Source organism: Pseudonaja textilis, chromosome Z (assembly GCF_049901715.1).
Source record: "Pseudonaja textilis isolate UNSWEBS1 chromosome Z, rPseTex1.2, whole genome shotgun sequence".
Taxonomy (NCBI): domain Eukaryota; kingdom Metazoa; phylum Chordata; class Lepidosauria; order Squamata; family Elapidae; genus Pseudonaja; species Pseudonaja textilis.
The window spans coordinates 134,711,403-134,732,142 of NC_142008.1; the positions used below are offsets into that span (position 1 = coordinate 134,711,403).

Consider the following 20,740-nt stretch of genomic DNA (forward strand, 5'->3'; position numbering starts at 1 on the left):
ACTGAATAAAAGTTCCCCTTCTACTATAGTATGTAGCGTAAAGTCAAAAATCCCAATTTACCTACTGGGTGGTGAGAAACTACTAAAGGCATGAAAACGCAGGGTCTTTGCAGGGTCTTTTGGCCAAGGACACCCCAACTACTAAGTGTAGCCTTTAGTGGGAACAGGAATTCCATAATGAGGTTGTCCCTCTGTTTAGTGCAGAGCTCATTGAATATTAGGGAAGACTGGAAGAAATGAGTGGGGACTGTTTGTCAAGCATGCAAAGTATTCAAATCTTAATTGGGTTGGACACCCAAAACTCACTAAAAGGGGGAAACATCTAGGAGTTTTGAGTGCAGGGCATGTACTTGAGAGCTAAACTTTAGGCGGTTGTGCCATAGATATAACAATGGCATTTCAAATAAGTGCTTTGCGATCCTTTTCCTTTCCCTGTGCTGAATTTCCTGCTGGCATTGACCTCCAAGTAGTTGTTAGTTAGGAACTGCCTGGCACAAAGTCTGTCAGCTCCCCCCTTTGGTCACATTCTCCCAATTAGAATGCGAGCTGAGTAAGGTGGGAGAGAGGTCCGAGATGGCTGCATTGCACCGCATTTTTATTTATACATATATATATCGATATATATATATATCGATATCTATCTGTCTATATCTATCTATCTATCTGTCCGTCTATCTAACTATCTATCTATCTATCTATCTATCTATCTATCTATCTATCTATCTATCTATCTATCAAGGCAGTTTGCTTCTTGTTCCGTGGAGGTTGGATGGTTGCCATTCAGCTTGTCTTCATTATCACCTCCTCCAATACAAGACACCCATGCCAAGCAGTGCCACGCTCAGTACACCTACTGCTGCAGCCAGGGCTATCACTGCATGCCCTGCAAATAGAATATTGGATCAGGCATAAAAGTTTCCATTAACTAGCTCTGTGCTAGAGAGGAGGGGGAAGGTGATTTCATTACCTGGACCGCTCTGAGGGTTTTGGCATTCTGCATCCCAGTCCTTTGGGATAGCTGTACGGGTGAGATGAATGAACAGTGGCAATGGACAAGGCATGGGGCAGCCAGGCAGAGGTAGAATATGGGGCCTCTGGTCACTCCTGTTGCGGTAGAACATAGCAACGCTGAAAGAGCTGAAATATGAAAATTTAAATGTTTTAACACCATTCCGGAACCTGAACCTTACAGACTTGACAAAAGATATATTTATTTGCTGCTGCTTTTTCTCCTTGCACAATCCTTGAAGATGTTCAGGTTCTGGCACCTGAGCCTCTCTCCATTGTGATGCTACAGTCTGACTAATGCGTCAGCAACTAAAGTTGCTGACAGATTGTTTGAAGGCAGCCAGCTCTGCTGCAAGGGAATGGTTTTGAAAGTGATACAAAGTCTGGCTCGGAAGAGATATTGTGAGAATGGAAGAGCAAAATGAAATGACAAAATGGAAATGAGCTTTGTCTAGAATCTAGTACCTTCTCGAGTTCAGGGCATGCAAAAATTTCCATTTTAACACTTCAGTGAACTACATAATAATTACGGGAAGGCAAAAGTCAAATAATCTTTTGCATGTAGGTTACTGTCCAGTTAAGCTCCTTTAAATATCCTCTCTGGACATCTGCAAGCTGAAGATGCTTCTGGTTTGTCAAATTAACACCAGCTGATCTACCCAATCTTAGATCCTATGGTTCAATATTCACAAGCCTTTTAAGCTTCTAACAGGATCCCAAGAATTGTCTTGAATGTGGTGGAGAGCAATGAGCCATGTCTGCATTTTGGCACTTGCAAAAAGGGGACCCACCCATCCTTCTTTTGTTAAACTTACTTATTGCTTTCTTGGTAGAATTCAAATCCATGACAAGCTGCATAGGGTGGTAGGTGGCCGTTGTAAACCCCGAGGGCTGCCTGCAGAGCAATCAAGGTGCTGTCATGCTAAAGAAAGCAAGCAGAAATAATTACTATGCCATTTACATATTAGAATAGACCAGAATATTCCTTTTCCCCACATTTCTCATGTCCATTTTTGCCTTCCTATCCTTATCTTTATTATTGAATAAAACTTGGCATATTGTACTCTCTATACCGTCAGAGGAAGATTTTATAGCAAGAGTGCCAGAGCCCAATGGAAGGAAAGTTTTTTAAAGTGAAGAAAAATATTTAAGTCCAGAGAAAGTTAAACAAAAAACACTTCTTGTTTGTCTCATTGTCAATTATAGCTTTTTTGCTTGTTTATGTTATCCACCCAAAATCACCATGGGGACGTTGGGTAGCCATATACATTTGAAATAAATCAAGAAATGGGTAAATATTCAATCACTGATACCAGGAAGCATGACTGGATTTGAGCCATTCTTGTTTGAATTCATTCACTTATTTTGAAATGTTCACTCAGCTGGGGCGGGCAGGAGGAAGGGAGGCAGGGTTCAATTTTTTTCTGGTAAGCCCAGAAATTTTGCCGTAATGGCAGCCCTACAAGGCAGCAGCAAGAATTCTCAAGATTATAGAAAAATGTTCAAATTGTGTCCAAAACAAATTCTGTGCTGCAGATAATGATAACTGCAGGGAGGAGAAGATTGCTCTAAACTTTCTGGATTATCCCATTTTCCAAAGTGCATCCTTGCAATTATAAGGAATGGGAGAACTTACAGCAGAATACATTATCATCTTAAGAGGCAGATCCTGGCACACCATTTTGGAAAAGTTGCTCAAAATAGCACCCAGCAGCAACCCTGCAGAGAGGAAAATATGCTGATAGATAATCTACTGAAATATATCTGACATTGAGAAAAGCAGAAGACTGAAAAATACCAAGAAGAGAGGATCTGCACAGTGTTGTATCAGAAAATATACTAAAGCTTAGAAAGGAAGTTGAAGTGTCCTGATCTCCCTCCGGCCCTGGCTCTGTTTTTGGCATGTTAAACAGCAATTCCTGCCACATGGTGGCACTAAAAAGCTAGCTTGATATTTGAAGGCTAGTTTGCTGGTCCCTGAAATGCAGAATTTCCAATGAGATTGAGGGGTGAAGGAACATTACATTACGTTATTCCCTGCTAGTGAATAATGGCATCACTATGGCATCATTCAGCCATCACTGTAGATAGAAAACCTGTTCTTATTTGGTACGATAATGCTGGCATCATTGTACAGATTCCTAATGGGGAAATGTGCTAAATTTACTTGCCAAAGAATCAGTTTGTAGGGTGGTATAGAAATTTAAAAGGAAAGAAAGAAAGAGAAAAAGAAAGAAAAAGAAAGAAAAGAAAGAAAGAAAGAAAGAAAAAAGAAGAAAAAAGAAAAGAGAAAAGACAGATTTCTAAGCTGGTATATACTTCGTACTTTCAATCATTTTTCTTCAAACTGTCCTGTGTTTACTTTTTAACTTACTATTGCAGAATTTACCGTACAGGTAGTCTTCAATGAGCCCAAAATTTATGTTGCTAAGTGAGACATTTGTTAAATTAGTTTTGCCCCATTTTACAACCTTTCTTGCCACAGTTATTAAGTGAATAATTGCAACTATTAAGTTAGTAACTCGGTTGTTAAGTGAGTCTGGTTAACTCATTGACTTTGCTTGTCAGAAGATCGCAGAGGATGATCACATGATGCCAGGACACTGCAACCATCATAAATATGAGTCTGTTGCCAAGCATCCAAATTTTGATCACCTGATCATGAGGATTCTGCAACAGTTGTAAATGTAAAAAATGGTCAGGTCACTTTTCAAGTGATGTAACTTTGAACGGTCACTAAATGAACCATTGTAAGTCGAGGACTACCTGTAAATATCTGTGGAGATTCTCAGTCATCCAGGTCATATTCATCTCAGAGGTGCTTTTTCTTCTTCAAAAGGCAACTGGATTTTTTTTCCCTTGAGGAGAAGAAGAAAACGTTTCGCTTCTTATTCAAGAAGCTTCATCAGTCCTTTCATCTCCCTGCCATCAGAACTGATGAAGCTTCTTCGATGAGAAGCAAAAGGTTTTCTTCTTCTTCCTCAAGAAAAAAAACCCAGTCCAGTTGCCATTCGAAGAATAAAAGCACCTTTGAGACATTTACTTCTAGGTCTTGATTCCAAACAGAGAAAATAATTCAAATTTAATTGTACCTCCGATGAATCGAGCCTTTTCCTGGGCAGCATGCATCCCCACATGCGCTTCAATATTAAACATTTCTATCTCTGAGAGAGTTGCCAGAACCTGTGCTGTAGCCCAGCTAGGCAAAGACATGTTATGGGTTTTCTGTGTGGAAAATTAAAAACAAAAAAATCAAAGAGTTTTCTAATGAAATGGGTGATCTTGATATAATGTACAGGTAATTCTCAATTTATGATCATAATTGGGACCAACATTTTTAATTGGGACCAAAATTTTTAAGACAGAGGCCTCCAAACATGGCAAGTTTAAGATTTGTGGACTTCAACTTCCCGAATTCCTCAGCTAGCCATGCTATGTAAAATACTCAGCTATGCTGGCTGAGGAATCCTGGGAGTTGAAGCCCATAAGTCTTAAAGTTGCCAAATTTGGAAGAACCCTGTTCTAAGGGTTCAGTGAGTTGCACTCAATTTTAGAACCTTTTTTTGCCATTTTGTTAAGTGAATCACTGCAGTTGTTGAGTGAATTACACGGCTGTTAAGCAAATCTGGTTGCCTCATCATAAGCCTTTGGGGAAGGTTGCAAATGGTGATCACATGACCCTAGACTGAGCATTGCAAACTTTGTAAGTGTATGTCGATTGACAAGTGTCCAAATTTTGATCATGTGACCGTGGGGATGTTACAATGGTGTAAGTGTAAGCAACAGTTGTCATTTTTTTCAGTGCTATTGTACGTCTGGTCACTAAACAAATGATTATAAGTTGAGGACTATCTGTAATGCAGTAACTTACCTGGCAGAAGAGTGTGTCATGCACTTTCCAGAGGCCTCTCAAGGTGAGCTGTTCAGATTTAAGCCCTGTATAATTAGCCATCTTTTCCATAAAGCCCTGCAAGAGAGGAAAACAGAAATAATTAAAATACTCAAGGTTCATTGTGCTTAGTTATTTCCATCTCAACTAACCCTGCAGTTTTACTTTCATTCATTGCAGATCTTCAGGATGAAACTAAACAGACATGAACTATTTAGGTCCAAGTAATTTAAGAGAGAGTTATTGTTGTTTTCCCAAACTTAGATCTGCCTGGCAGTAATTCTTCTCACTGTAACAGTAACAGAGGTTAATTTCAGACACCACTAAATCATAACTGGATCTTAGCATTCATTCACTTGGGGTTTTGTAGATTTTCATACAGCCTAATCAAAGCATTTGCTGTTATCCTTATTTGGGATATTACAGTTGTGCTATAAAGCACTTGAAATCTGAAAATGTTTTTTCAACAAGAAATCTTTATATCGAGCCATTTCTCTCTGCACAGAAGTAATCCTACTCAAGACCTGTCCTGTATCCATCTGTGATAAGTCATGTATAAAGTAGTACTGATTATTTCTGAGGCAATGATGGCTCAAAAGAAACTTTAGAAAGCTTAACATTAGATTGTCTCCCTTTATTGTCAAACTAAAACTCTTCCCTTGCAAATCAATCACAAACCCTCTTGTCATTTAATAGATCCTGATAAAAAGAGGGTGTTTTCTTTTAAATGGTTCTGTCTAGGATGACACTGGTAACTATTTCAAATAAAGTAAGATCTAAATGTAATGAAATATAATATGGAAATGTATTTTTAATTCCTCAATTCTTGTTAATTAGCACACTATATCAGCTTGTATTATAACATCACTATGCAAATGATGCAATGTGTGCTTTTATGATGTTGCTCTTCCTAGATTTTTATTATATCTATTTCATGCTTCTTTTGTTGTCAGGTACCCAGAGACTCATTTACAAATAACTAACTCCATTTGAATGAATAGGTGTTAAAATTAATGGAAATGACATCAGTACAAAAATGTTGTGATAGGGTGATGTAAAATGTTTCAAAATTGATGAATGATAAAAATTTTGTCATTCAAGGTCAAATGACTCAAATAATTGCAAATGACATATAATTAATGTACATTTATATTTAACTGTCTTGTCTGGCAGTCTTTCAGATGTCCCTGACTTGTCTGTTATTTCAGGATATCCTTTGGTCTACTATACAGGAGTCCGTAAAGTGAAATTTCACTATATTGCTATAGTTTTATATTTTGGCTGCTGCTAATGTTTTGCATTTGTTTTGTTATTACAAATGCTTTGGGTTTTTATTTGTTCTTATTTTTGCAGGCCACTATGGAACTATCCAGATAAAAGGTGAAAGAAAAGCATTCTAATCAGTATTTAAGAACTTGTTCTTCTAGAATTGGCTTTAAATTATTCTCCTTTTCTTAGCCCTATTCCACCATACCTTCCATTCTGTCAATTTAGCTTGATAGCTTGGCAAATTAATAGTCTCTTCCATCAATTGTTGATATCGTTGACAGGTTCTGGTTGGTGGTTTTAAAAGCTGGGAACAGAAGTAGGGAATATAGAGAATTAGATAATTTGTCCCAGGGTGAAATTATTGGGCTGTACTTCACTGTTAAAGAAATCAGGTCAGAAATCATATATGTAATCCTCAACTTATGACCATAATCGAACCCCAAAATTCTGTTGTTAAGTGAGACATTTGTTAAGTGAGTTTGCCCCTTTTTATCAAGAGCAGCCATAAAAACAGGGAGGAAAAACATTTAATGGACCACATACGGGTTGTGTTCCCTTACTTTGTCATACTTAGCAGGCACGGTGTGGATGGGAACAGGTTTCCAAGGAATTTCTGGATGTGAATTTGGATAGAGTCCCATCAGGTTGGCTTGGGCACTCATAATGGTGCGGTCATAATCAGTGCTGCGGACATAGATCTGAAACAGTAGATAGCCATGCAGTGAGTTACCTATATTGGCAACAAGGTGATTAAAACATTGACATTCTACATGTTAGTGTAACGTTTCTTGGGGAACATAATTTCTTCCTCTACAGAGCTAGGGAGAATGGTGGGACCAAGCTTGTCTTCAATTTATAACCACAATTGGGACTGAAAATTTTGTTGCTAAGTTATGAAGTTATTAAGTGAGTTGTGGCAGATTTTAACGAGCTTTTTTGCTGTGGTTGTTAAGTAAATCATGCGAATCTGGCTTTCCCCATTGATGTTGCTGGAAGCCCCCTGGGAAGATCACAATGATGAATGCACAACCCCAGGATGCCACAATTGTCATGAATATATGCTGGTTGAGAAGCACCCAAATTTTGATCATGTAACCACATGGACACAGTGACAGTTCTAAGTGTTAGAATTGGTCACAATCCATTTTCCAGCCCCCTCGTAACTTTGAATGGTTGTTAAATGAATGGTTGTATATCAAGGACTACCTGTATTTATGCCTTAATTGAAGATATCAATATTACGGGTATGTGTGGCAAAACCACACATGGTTTATTATAATGGCAGCCACTGTAGGATATTAGCAGTATTCACATTTGTTATTAGTTCAATTCTTCGGTACAGAAGCTCAAGGCAGCGTACATCGCTATTGCTCCCTCGTATTTTTTCCTTCAATAATCCTGTGAAGATGGTTGTGCTGACTGAGTGGGCCTAGCCCCAAATCTTCTATGTCTGAATGGAGGTGGACTACAAACTGAGTCTTCCCCATGTTAGTCTACTCCTTAACCACTAAAGGCAGTCCTTGACTTATCATAGGTCACTAAGAAACTGTTCAAAGTTATAACAGACCCACCAAAATCTATTTACAACCCTGTTCCAAAGTACTGATGGACAGTCCTACCCTATCCATAGTCACATGACTGCATATGGGTGCTTGGCAACCAGCCGGCATTTACACCAATTTGCAATGTCCTGTGCTCATGTGACTGATTAACAATGTTTTTGCTAGAAATCAGCGTTTACTTCTGATTTCCAGAAAAAAAAAACCCATAGTGTTCACTTAACAACTACTACATTCACTTAATGCCTGCCATTTCACTTAACAACTACTGCAAAAAAAAGGTCATAAAATTGGCTTGGATGTGTGATGACTGCTTTACAACTGCCATGATTTATTACCATAATTGCCACACTCAAATTACAGTCGTAAATGAAGGACTACCTATATCCTACGCTATGTGTAAGTTGCATGCATTTAAAACTCCCTTTACTTAATTGTACAGCATTTCTGTATACAAGCTAAGAATTATTAATAAGCCAATTTTCATTCTGCACTGATAAATGTAACTAAGGAGGGAAAGACACAGTGCTGGCTACAGTATTTAGGTTTTATTTGAAAAGCAGAGTTATGCAATCCCTTTCAACCTATATGTATGTATTCACCCACATACTGCTTATTCCTTTCCCTTAATTTGACCTAAATCTACATATTTAATTTTCTGTAAATACCATATTTTGACATTCTGTGGCAACTTGATGGAGTAAGGGAGAAACATTTGGGAGGTTTCCTCACTTAAAAATAGTAAAATGACTTTTCATGAAATATTGGTCTTGGATTAAGATGTTTTGGTTTTCACAGATCTAACCAAAGATACCCATCCACAAACTAAAAAGTCTGAGCAAGATTGTGGTTGGATTCATTGGTTGCTGCTGTTTATTTTTAATTATTATTTGCCTTCCAATGTTTATAGTTGCATTCAATTTGTTTGCTGCCTCAGGAATTCAAAAGAGCTGAATTATGTAAACCAATGTATTATTAAAGAAAGATTACTTCTTGTGGTTTGTAGGAAGGACTCAAAAATCCAGCGTATCTTTCCCGGAGGAATTTCCCCAGAGCTTTCTGCTGCAAAATGCCCACCTAGAACAGGGAAAGAGCAAATATTAAAATACTACTTTCCAAAATAGGCTTGCTTTGGGCTGCAGAGTAAGATATAAACAGAATAACAGCCTGAATATGCACAAACTTGATTTATTGGCTGACCTCTGATCTGATACAAGATCTAGTTCTACTCTGCCTCTTGGATTTGTCTGCAAGAAATTTAAGCTTCTGAAGCATTTGTTTGTTATTCCTTAGCTTTCGCATTCCTGCATTGTGATAAGATTTATAGTTGTCATTGAAATTTAATCTAGCTCCTGCACAGCCAGGAGCTGGCAACAGGATACTTTATAAACTTGCTTCCAGGAAATTACTACTATTATTATTATGGTGGGTCAAAAAATTGCCAAATGTTTAGATTGTATTTGGCATTTTTATCCACTTATTAAGTCAAGGACCTAGGACAGACACAGTGGTGGGATTCAATTTTTTTTACTACTAGTTCTGTGGGCGTGGCTTAATGGGCATGGCAGGGGAAGGATACTGTAAAATCTCCAGTCAGAGATGGTATTTTCCAGTTCTCCAAACTACTCAAAATTTCCGCTACTGGTTCTCTAGAATTGGTCAGAACCTGCTGAATACCATCTCTGGACAGGCAGATGGTATGTAGGACAGGCCCCAGCTGGCACCAAGCGAAGATTATCATTTGCCCCCTCTTCTGCGCGCCAGCACAGGCTGCCATAACAATAATTAAAATTTACCCTTGAACGTACCTCACTCAGCTGCTGGAAACCATGTGGCCAAGCTGCGGCTTTGTGGGGATCTGTAGGGTAGGTGCTGAGGGGAGATCGGTCACCATGACGATAAACCTGAGAAAGCAAGATTTGCAAGATTGGCAATTGTAATCAACCAAGTAATCTTTCTTTGGCTCTAAGGAGGGTTAACTACATAGCCACCTTTAACCAGGCTCAGTAAAGCACCATTGTTCTGTTCATTCAACATAGGATGCCCAAATCAGTAAAGTCAGTTATAGTTTAGCATGAATGGGCTTGTTTACACAACGTGCGAAGGCTAAAACCCTGTAATATGCTGTTAGATATAGTCTAACACAGCAACTTATGCAAACCCACCTAGAAAATAAAGAAGAATGTTAGTAGCTCAGGGTTGAAATGAATGGTTCTTAGTACTCTCTGAGCTTGGTTATTTTCTTGCAGACATTTCATTACCCAAATAAGATAAGATCACCAGTGCTAGTAGGCAGTGAGGTTTGCCTTCAATTTATTTTCTTTTTTTTGTGTGTAAAAAGTTTTTTATTTTTTCACATTTCAAAAACATCTTTTTTTAGTAAACAACATGATTCCAGGTTTTCACATTTCCATACAAACATGACCTTGGTTACATATTCAACTTTCACATTTGATTTCATATCCTATCATTACTGTGTTTCTCAGACAATAAGGCTGGGCCTTATTTTTTTTTGACCTCCCCCGCCCCCCAAAAAACCCGGCTAGGCCATCTTTTCGAAGGGTGCCTTAATTTCGCTTCACCTTGCCACCAGGCCGCTTCTATCGTGGACATTAGGGGTGCCCCACACGCACCCTCGTCTTGCCACTGGGCCGCTTCTGTAGGAGTCAAAAGGAGCTATTCCACAAGCTCAGCACAGATTGAGGGAAGAATGGCAGGCAGGAAAATTCCCCCTGCCTATTTTCCTCCCTGTTTGCCAAAAAAACTCAATTCCAAAACTACAGCATTCGGAATGGAGGGTTTTTGGCAAATGGGAGGAAAATGGGGAGTGGGGGGGATGTTCCTGCCTGACATCGATTCCTCAAGTTCCCTCTCACTCCCTATTTTCCTACTTTTTGCAAAAATGGCTCCACTCCGAGTCTTCAGCATATCTCAGGACACTGCAAGACTTTTTGTAGCATGTGTGCGAGCGGCGACTGTGAGGTTCATCACATCGGTGTAGCCTTTTCGAGCAGGATCCTGCAAGGATGGCTGTGCTGCTGCTCGCACGCACAATGCTACAACAACCCTTGCAGGGTCATGGGATATGCTGAAGGCTCAGAATGGAGGCTTTTTCACAAACGGCAGGGAAATGGGGAGGGGAATTTTCCTGCCTGTCATCCATTCCTCAAGCTCCTTCTCCCTCCACATTTTCCTGCCTTTTGCAAAAACGACTCCACTTTGAGCCTTCAGGATATCCCAGGACCCTGCAAGGCTTTTTGTAGCATCGTGTGTGTGAACAGCAGCATTTCTGTGAGGTTCGTCATGTCGGTGCAGCCTCTTTGAGCAGGACCCTGCAAGGATTGCTGTGCCATTGTGTGTGCGAGCGGCAGCACTGCTGTGAGTTTGGATACACTGGCACAACTGCTCAGGGTAGGATGCCAGCTACACCTGTGTGATGAAACTCACGGAGGTGCTGCCATTCATGAGTGCAATGCCACAACAAGCCTTGCAGGGTCCTGCTCTAAGAGGAATAGTTAACAGGCAGGAAAATTGCCCTCCCCATTTTTCTCCCTTTCACAAAAATGGCTCCACTCCAAGCCTTCAGCGTATCCCATGATTGCAACGCAGAAGGCTCCATTCCGAATCTTCAGCATTGCAATCCTGGGATACTCTGAAGGCTTGGAATGCCTCTGCACAGAATGACTTTTGCCCCTCTCTGCAGCTGGACACCTGCCCCCCCATGCCCACGCCACCACTCGTGCTGGCCATGCCCACCCCAAGGCTTATTTTTGGGGTGGGGATAATATTAGGCCAACCCCCCCCAAAATTAGTATTGGGCTTATTATATTGGGGTGGGTCATGTTTTCTGAGAAACACGGTACATTACACATTTTCTATAAATTTTCTCAAATACCATGTTTCTCCAACAATACGACCTCCCCCAATAGGAAGACCCAGCATTTCTAGGCATAAAATGAAATTAAGCCCCTCCCCCAAATTTAGGCCTATTTTAAAACATGCAAAATGGGGGGAAGGGTGGGGGGACTTGCCGTTAGGAGCGCCCTGCAGGCAGCGATTCCTCGCCACCAGCTGCTCCTAATGGGCGATCATGGCAGAGCGTGGAGAGCTCCCTACTCCTGCCAAGCACCTTTGCGGCAGACCCAAGACCTTCAGCGCCCGCCGCTATTGATTTCCCTTCTGCCCCTGCTGCTGCAGTGTTTTTAGCTGCCACTTCCACATTCGGAGCACCGCTGCCATTTGGAGCTGCCGCTTCTGCATTTGGAGCTGCCGCTGCGTTTGGAGCTGCCACTTCCACGTTTGGAGCGCTGCCGCTGTTTGGAGCACTGCTGCTGTTTGGAGCTGCCACTTCCACATTTGGAGCTGCCGCTTCTGCGTTTGGAACCCCACCGCTGTTTGGAGCACTGCTGCTGTTTGGAGTTTCCATGTCCGCATTTGGAGCTGATGCCACGTTTGGAGCTGCCGCTTCCACATTTGGAGCACTGCCGCTGTTTGGAGCACCACCACCATTTGGAGAGCCGCCGCCACTCCAAACACGGTGGCAGCTCCAAATATGGAAGTGGCAGCTCCAAACATGACAGCAGTGCTCCAAATGGTGGCAGAACTCCAAATGGCAGCGGCACTCCAAACATGGAAGCGGCAGCTCCAAACGTGGCAGCAGAATGGGCAGAAGGGAAAGCAAGAGCGGCAGGTGCCAAAGGTCTTGGGTCTGCAGCAAAGGTGTTTGGTGGGAGTAGGGAGCTCTCTGCGCTTCACCATGATCACCCATTAGGAGCGGCTGGTGGCAAGGCTGTCCGCGGGGTGTTCTAGATGAGGATGCAAGGGGGGGAATTAAGTCACCCCCGAAAAGATGGCCTAGCCATTTTTTTGAGGCTCAAAGAAATATAAGACTCGGCCTTATTTTATGAGAAACACAGTACTTTTCTCAGACTTATTTTATATATTTTCTATTCATTTCTTAACCTATTTCTTTTTTACTTTAAATAATTATCATATCTTCATATTCATTATACTTTATAATTTTATTTGTCAGGTTTGCAATTTCATCGCATATTCTTATTTAATCATTTCAAAAATTCCATCCCAATTCAAACAATTCAAAATTTTCCCCCCACAATTACCAATTTGAGTGTACCACCCCATTACCTTATACATCATTTAATTAACTCCTCTTTAATTCCCAATAATAATTGACTGTTTAATTATCACCTAAAAATTAATCACAATGATTTCCTAACAACTTACATAATACATATGCATTTTAGGCTGGATTCCACATGGCACTTTACATCAAATCATTAATAATTTCAATTAAATTTAAACTATTCAATTAATCATAGAAACTGATGTTAATCTTTTTACAACAATCTTCATAATTTGTTTCAACTATATTCTTGAATTCATTAAACATAGTACACTTATCATAGTTTCTCTTTTTCACATTTATTCTATTTAACTATGTATAATTTAACAAAGAACAAGTATTCTAATAACATGAAAACATCAGTTCCAATCTTTTCATTTTAAAAGTCTATATTTTCCTACCTTCTAAGTAATTTATTACTTCAAATACATTTATAATACACCACATTACTTTGAAGAATCCCCTTTCTTAATCTTTATCTAACTATTATCTCTATGTCTTTTAAATAAACAATTTCTTTTCATTTTTGTTCAATTTCCATATCGCTTTACTTCCTGGTTCTTTTTCTTATTACTTCTTTTTTCCTTCATTTTCCCCTCCTTTTCTTACTCCAGTTTTTGTCCCCCTTCCTCTTTAAAGCTTTCTTCTGTAATTCCCTTTTTGCTGTTTCCTTTTACTTTGTTTGGCTTTCAAAATATCCCCCTTTTTAATTGCCTCCTCAAATCTCCAAGTTTTAATTCCTATTCTTTTCCCCCTTCGCTTAAATATTTGTTGCTCCAATTGTTCATTGTAGATGGCCTCTTCTTTAATCAACTCCTCCCCTTCTGGCACTCCTTGTTGTTCTTCATACTCCAAAATCACCATTTCTAATGATTGTAAGGCAAGACAGCACAACTCACCTCTTTCATGTAGCTTTTCTTTTATGTTTCTTAGTTCCATTTTTAATTCCAAAAAAGATCTGCCATTTTAAAACACTTCTATTATAGTTTCTTTACTCTTTAAGTCCAAACCAATTGTCCAATATTTTAATTCAACCAGCATCTTTGATATACATTTCCAACGATCAGCTTTTATTAATTCCTCTAAAAGTTTTCCCCAGATTCATCAAATAGTTCAAGATCCATAAGTTTAAGTTTATGCCAAGATAACCAAACAGTCCCAGAGTAATTTCTTCATGCTTCTTTCTTTTATATTGATGTTCTGTATTTCCACTTTCCATTTTTCAGGGTTTCTATTTTTATTGTAACAAAGTTTCTCTTATTTTGTATCAAATTCCACTTTTAAAAGAGCCAGGTGTTTTTTTAAAAAAAGAGTCACAATTTTTTTTCTTAAACACTAGGTGGCACTCTCTGTTATATCCAAATTCTGCCCTTTTTCTTCCCACTTTCTCTTCTCTATTTAGGGCTTTTAAATTTCTAAGATCCAATAAGTCCAAATATCAGTTACTGGTGTTTTTTTGACACATTCAAGTTCAGCTTTAATTATGCCTGTGTAGTGCCAAAATCACATATTTATCCAATTTGAACAGGGTATTTTCTTCTGGTTTCCTCCTTTCAAAGTTCAAAGCCACTTTCAGCTGTCAATTCCTCCCCTTACCACTTTCTCTGGTTTCCATTTTTACTATCTTTCTTAAAAATTTATTAGAATCTTAATTCCGGGGTACCTTTATGTCCAGATATTGCACCTGGTTAGCCCAGTTTTTACACTGTCCTCTTCTTTACTGCTCCAGCACAATCTTTGTCCTGGTTAACTCCAGGGTGGCCATATTCGACCACTGCTACAGCCCGTCTTCAGAGGGGAGTATGCCTAGCCAGGGAGGGGAGATATGGTTCCCCTCAACCCAGCTGGAAGTCTCCCCTTTCTTCACCTACAGGGTGGTTCTGGCCTCAAAAGCACATGGTTGGGGCCCTCCGACAAGACAGCACAGATCGAAGCCATGCATGATCATGGTCTCCAGTCCGTCAATGAGGGAGGTGCCACCGGAAGTCTCCACCCTCAATTTATTTTCTAGTGGATTGCCCTGTCAATGTTGGTGAGAGTTGTATTGGTGATTCTTTGGTTGGGCTGTTTACTGTTATCTTGCTCGGTAATTCTTTGATTGGGGAATTGTTTACTTCTTGATGTTAATCTTGTGGTTAATCTATGCTCATCTGGGTGTTGATAGCTGCTGGGGAGCTGTTTTGGTCTTTCTGTCCCTTTTGCACAGTATGTAGATGTTGTTTATATCTATGTCTCTGTAATAATCTGCAACTTCATTAAAATGGTCCCTGACCACTCAACCCAACATAGCACAACCAACACATCATAAAAAGGATAACACTGCCATTATACCAAAAACATATCAGAAACTACCAACAGACTATTACAACCACATGGCCTTGATGTAGTACTCAAACCAACTAAAGCCCTCCAAAACATCCTAAGTAAACCAAAAGACCCAGCAGCCCAGAAGAAAAAACAGGAGTTATCCACAAGATAATATGTAAGGACTGCAACAGCACTATGTAAGACAAACAGGCAGAAGACTAGCCAAGTGTAGTTATGAACACCAGCTAGCAATCAAGAGACTTGATGAAAATTTTTTAGTTTCACAATATATAGACAGACAACCACAGTTTCAACTGGGAAACCATGACCATCCTACATCCAAGCAAAGTCCAAAAATACTAGAGAATTCCTGGAAGATTGGGCATTCTGACAAATCAGCAATCAACAGACACATAGACATAAATAACATCTACATATTGTGCAAAAGGGGCAATTAACAAGCTAAAGAGGGAACAAAAAAGTCCAAAATATCTCCGCAGCAGCTGTCAATACCTAGACTAGCATAGATTAACCACAAGATTAACATCAGACCAACAATCAAGAAGTAAATAATACTCCAATGAAGGAACTACCAAGCAAGCTAACAGTAAACAGCCCAACCAGTGATGGGATTCAAAAAAAAATTACTACCGGTTCTGTGGGCATGGCTTGGTGGGCAGGGATACTGTAAAATCTCCATTCCCACTCCACTCAAGGGGAACGATACTGAAAAATCCCATTCCCTCCCCACCTGCTCCCACTAACCTTCTTTCCAACTCCATTGGGAATAGGGGAGGGGCCAATCAGAGGTGGTATTCGCCAGTTCTCTGAACTATTCAAAATTTCCGCTACCGATTCTCCAGAACTGGTCAGAACCTGCTGAATACCACCTCTGAGCCCAACCAAAGAACCATCAAGACCAGGGGTGGGATCCGACAGGGTTAACTACCAGTTCAGTCATTTATGAGGTTCGGTGATTTACGATGCGCTTCCCTGCACACTGCTGGTGTGTGCCTGTAAATCGTCATCAGCACGCTGCGTGCAGAGAAGCAGCCTTTCAAAAAGCCATTTTTTCCTGCTTTTTTAACTGCAGCTGTGCCTCGCACGGCAGCTGAAGTTGAAAAAATCAGGAAATAAAGGTCAGGTAAGAGTCCAGGTGGGCAAAAACATCTGCAGACATAGAACTGGTTCTATGTCTGCTGCTCTTCAGAGCTACCGGTTCTACAGAGGTGGACAGAACTGGTAGAACCCCACCCCTGATCAAGACACTCCCACCAATATTGACAGGGCAAGCCATGGTGATAAACCAAAAAGTGAACGAAAAGTCCAAAACACCTCCCTACCAGTGATCAACACCCAGATGAGCATAAATTAGAAATGGAGGACTGCGATATCTGGGCTCACCCATAAAGTTCAGAAATAAGATAGTAAAGACTTTAAAAAGAGGTAATACCCTCTTGACCCACAAATACAAAATAGTTCCTACTATAATTTTTCTTTTTGTACTAAATCCATTTCTCTCTCTCATTTACACAGACACACAGATACACAGACACACACAGACACACACACACACACCGACTTTCTTTTCCATATTTTCTTTTTTCTGAGGAACAGAGCTATAATACTGCTGATAATATATAATCCCTAAACCAAGATTTCTTCTACCATATCCTAAACTGGCATGGAAAGATAATGGTAGCAGACTCTTAAGAAGTAGGATTTCTGGTAGCATTAGATGTATGTATGTATGGATGGATGGATGGATGGATGTACAGAAACATTTTTCTAGACCTCATTATAATAACATTATAATGCACATAATAACATATTAGAACTTCTGTTGCTATAAAACTCATCCTTCTGAAGTATATTTCAGTTCTCTCTGTCACTTGCACAAGACCGATTTTTTTTCTTTTTCATGCAACTAGCTATGGAGACATGACAAAGTAATCATATATAGCATTAAAGTTGAACAGGCACTAAACTCAATCAACATCTTTTACCAGATCAAACTCTATACAGTCCACAACTTAGATCTTCATCTTTTTCACCTAAGATCTAATTAACCCATCCTAAGAACCAAACAAACAGTGATTTTCAATTCGCGGCTACAGGTTGGTCTAAAAAGAACATAGAACATGGAATCAGGCCTGAAAGGAATTTCAGGGATCCTAGTCTAACCTCACTGCTCAAAACAGGAGCCTTATACCATCCCAATCAAACAGTTGTCCTGTCTATTTTTGCAAATTCCCAGTGATTATCAGCTTTTTCTTCTAATAGGATGTTCTTTATAGCTTCTGCATTCTGCTCTTCTGACTCCAGCCAGCTTTCTCTTTAGCTATCCTGACTGGGAGAAAATAACGGGTTTGAGCACTTAATGGGAGAAAACTGGTTAATATCATCTTGTTGGGGGAGAAACCATGAGATTCCTAGCTCTGCCATTATCCCAGTCTATGTACCAGCGTAACGAAGCGGAGTAGTCTTCCTTGGGCAGCTGAGGGAAACAGCATCTCCAGGAGAAGAATCCAAGCTGGGAACCTCATGGTCTCGAGCCCCTCATAAACACAGGAGAAGTGTGAGGGCTCCAATTATATAGCTCTAGCTTCAAGGGAACGGTGTAATTATCTTGTTTTTTTCCCCCGCTGACAGATTTAACAGGTGCTCCACCACAAAGCACGTGGAGGTGAAGGGATTGTCCTATCTCAGTTATAGTGTTTTCCCCATCCATCTCACACTTGCTCATCATCTTTAAAATTATTTCTCTGTGGACAGGCGAGGCAGGAGGAGGATTATTCTCCATGATTACAAATCTCAGCAAGACATTACGTCTTGCATGCTCAAGCTACAGATAAAGGTTAAGGCGTGTGGCAACTGGTAACTCTGCTTGTTTCAGGCTGAGCTCTTCCAGAAGTTCTACCGTGTTTCTCCAACAATATGGCCTCCCCCAATAGGAAGTCCCAGCATGTTTTATAGGCGTAAAATGAAATTAAGCCCCTCCCCCCAAATTAAGGCCTATATTAAACATGCAAAATGGGGAATGTCAGGGGGGGCTTGCCGTTAGGAAGTACTTTTGTTGCATACCTGGATATGGTGCTGCCTGCGTTGACCTCGGAGTTGGTGGGGCACTTCATATCGGGAGACCTTCCACCACCGTTGCTTTCCCTTCTCCGCATGGTACCACAGCATTTAAAGCAACGCTGTGGAGTTTGGCGCAGCCATGCGGCATTTGGCGCAGCCATGCAGGGCTGGCCAGGGCTCCTCCCTGCAACCGGAGCCTGTCGAAGACACTCAGCTTCAGGCGCTCCTGTCGCTGCCTTTCCGGGCATCGTTCAAAGGCAAAGCCCATTCTTTTAAAAACGATGCCCTTCTACAACAAAGCCTCCCCTGCCCGAGAGGGCAGGCCAACCCCACATGGGGAGGCGAAACTCCCAGGGCTGCAATGCAAGATTGGCCCACCCCAGGAGAAGCGCCCAGATGCCATCCCTGCCTAGCGCTGGGCAGAGCACGAAGAGCTTCGCCTGGGGTGCCCAGTGCAGCTGACAGGCAGGCCCTTCTGCCCGGTGGTGGAGCTCTCAGCAAGGCAGCGAGCACCTCCCTGCCAGGGCCATGCCAGAGCCAGGCAGGCTGGGCAGAGCTGGGAGAGCGAGCTGCGGGTGAGTGCCCACCTGCCAAGCAAAAGAGCTGGGCCGACCCGAGCTTGGCTTCCCAAGCCCCTCCAGCCTGACCCTGAAGGGGCCACCAGGAGAGGCTGCCCAAAGCAGTGATAGAGCCAACCCATCCATGGACAGGGAGGCGAGGAGACAGCAGCACTGCTTCCCTGGCCAGCGGGTCTGGCAGAGAGAGCCTGAAGCTGCCCGTCCTTTCCATCCCTCACCCAGCCCGTCCCCATCCCCACGCATCTCCAAACCGGCTGGCAGCTCCAAATGCTGCAGTGGCATGGGCATTGGGCAGAGGCACTCACTTGGCAGGGCTCAGCTCGGAGGAGGACGCGATGCGGGCCACCTGTCAGCTGCACTGGGCATCCCAGGTGAGGCTCTTCGTGCTCTGCCCGGCACCAGGCAGGGATGGCGGCTGGGCGCTTCTCCTGGGGTGGACCGATCCTGCGCTACAGCCCCGGGAGATTCGCCTCCCCACATGGGGTTGGGCTGCCCTCTCGGGTAGGGGAGGTTTTGTCGTAGTAGGGCGTTGTTTTTAAAAGAATGGGCTTTGCCTTCGAATGATGCCTGGGAAGGCGGCGACAAGAGCGCCTGAAGCTGAGTGTCTCCACCGGGTTCCGGTTGCAGGGAGGAGCCCTGGCAGGCCCCACGTGGCTGTGCCAAATGCCGCATGGCTGAGCCAAATGCTGCGGCATTGCTCTAAATGCCACGGCAGCACGGGGAGAAGGGAAAGCAATGGTGGCGGAAGGTCTCCTGATACGAAGTGCCCCACCAACACCGAGGTCAACATCCAAGCCGTCGCCACCTGCCCACCTGAGGATGCAAGAGGGGGAAATTAAGTCACCCCCAAAAGATGGCCTAGCCATTTTTTCGGGGTCCAAAAAAAAAAAAAGGCCCGGGCTTATTTTGTGAGAAACACGGTAGAAGTTGGCTGAGCCAAAATCAGAGGATGCATGTACAAAGATGCGCCAGAGTACCTGGTGGAATCCTGCTAATTTCCCAGAAAGTCTAGGCACAGATGATTTTCAGAGAAAAGGTCAGGGAGACTGAGCTTTGATCAAGGAAAGACAAACTTGGTTGGCTGGTTGGCCGGTTGGCTGGTTTGAATGTTCTGCTCTTGTAATGATTATATGACAGGCAGAAATCTTGTGACTAAAACTCCTTCCGTCCTCTACAACTGTAGATACCAGGCAACAGTTCTCAGCTACTAATGAATCATTATAAGTAGTCCTAGACTTATAACAGTTTACTTAGTGACTGTTAGAAGTTACAATGAAAAAAGTTACCCTGAAAAAAGTGACTTATGATCATTTTTCACATTTACAAGTGTTGTGGCATCCCTTTGGTCACGTGATCAACATTTGGATACTTGGCAACTGGTTCATATTTACGAGCTCCTTTTGTGACTTTCTGACAAGCAAAGTTGATGGGGAAGCCAGATTTATTTAAACATTTTACTAACTTAACTATAGAGATTCACTTTACAACTGTGGCAAGAAAGGTTGTAAAATGGGACAAAATTCACTTAACAAAAGAAAACTGGGGCTCAGTTGTGGTTGTAAGTCAAGGACTAGCTATCGTGAAGAAACATTCAAGGTAATCTAACCCACCCTCCTGCTCAATGCAGGGTCTACAATAGCAGTATGTCTTAATCACGACAAATTTAAGATGTGTAGGCTTGATCTCCCAGAATTATTATTTATTTATTTATTTAGTATTTGTTTGTTTATCTATTTATTTATATTTTATTTATTTATTTATTTGTCAAGCAAGTATTAGATAACAGGTATAAATATAAACATAGTTATGAATACATGAAATGGATACAAATAAAAAAAGAAACAATAGGACAGTGACGGTAGGCATGTTGGTGCGCTTATGCTGCCAAGTTTGGGAAACACTGGAC

General features: G+C 41.5%; 1 protein-coding gene across 2 annotated transcripts; it reads right to left on the minus strand.

Annotated features, from left to right (window-relative positions):
* Positions 1 to 672: 672 nt before the first annotated feature.
* LOC113443707 (testicular acid phosphatase homolog) lies at positions 673 to 17,752 on the minus strand. 2 transcript variants are annotated; one of them, XM_026712121.2, is made up of 11 exons: positions 17,638 to 17,752; positions 9,534 to 9,629; positions 8,716 to 8,802; positions 6,727 to 6,864; positions 6,372 to 6,470; positions 4,880 to 4,975; positions 4,101 to 4,233; positions 2,645 to 2,727; positions 1,824 to 1,930; positions 968 to 1,137; positions 673 to 883 (listed from the first exon to the last, which is right to left on the minus strand). In XM_026712121.2, the coding sequence occupies exons 1-11, from the start codon at positions 17,719 to 17,721 to the stop codon at positions 798 to 800; spliced, it is 1,179 nt and encodes a 392-aa protein (XP_026567906.1). In that variant the 5' UTR covers positions 17,722 to 17,752; the 3' UTR covers positions 673 to 797. The 2 variants fall into 2 exon arrangements, with proteins under 2 accessions (XP_026567906.1, XP_087774164.1); XM_087918038.1 differs by lacking the exons at positions 2,645 to 2,727; positions 4,101 to 4,233.
* Between the last annotated feature and the right edge of the window lie 2,988 nt (positions 17,753 to 20,740).

Coding starts and splice junctions, on each gene's coding strand:
- LOC113443707 (XM_026712121.2), bottom strand. CDS start 17,721: ATGAGGTTCCCAGCTTGGATTCTTCTCCTGGAGATGCTGTTTCCCTCA. Junction 6,471..6,726: donor TGCCTGCTAAGTATGACAAA/GTAAGGGAACAC, acceptor TTCTGTTCCCAG/CTTTTAAAACCACCAACCAG. Junction 4,234..4,879: donor ATGACACACTCTTCTGCCAG/GTAAGTTACTGC, acceptor TTTTCCACACAG/AAAACCCATAACATGTCTTT.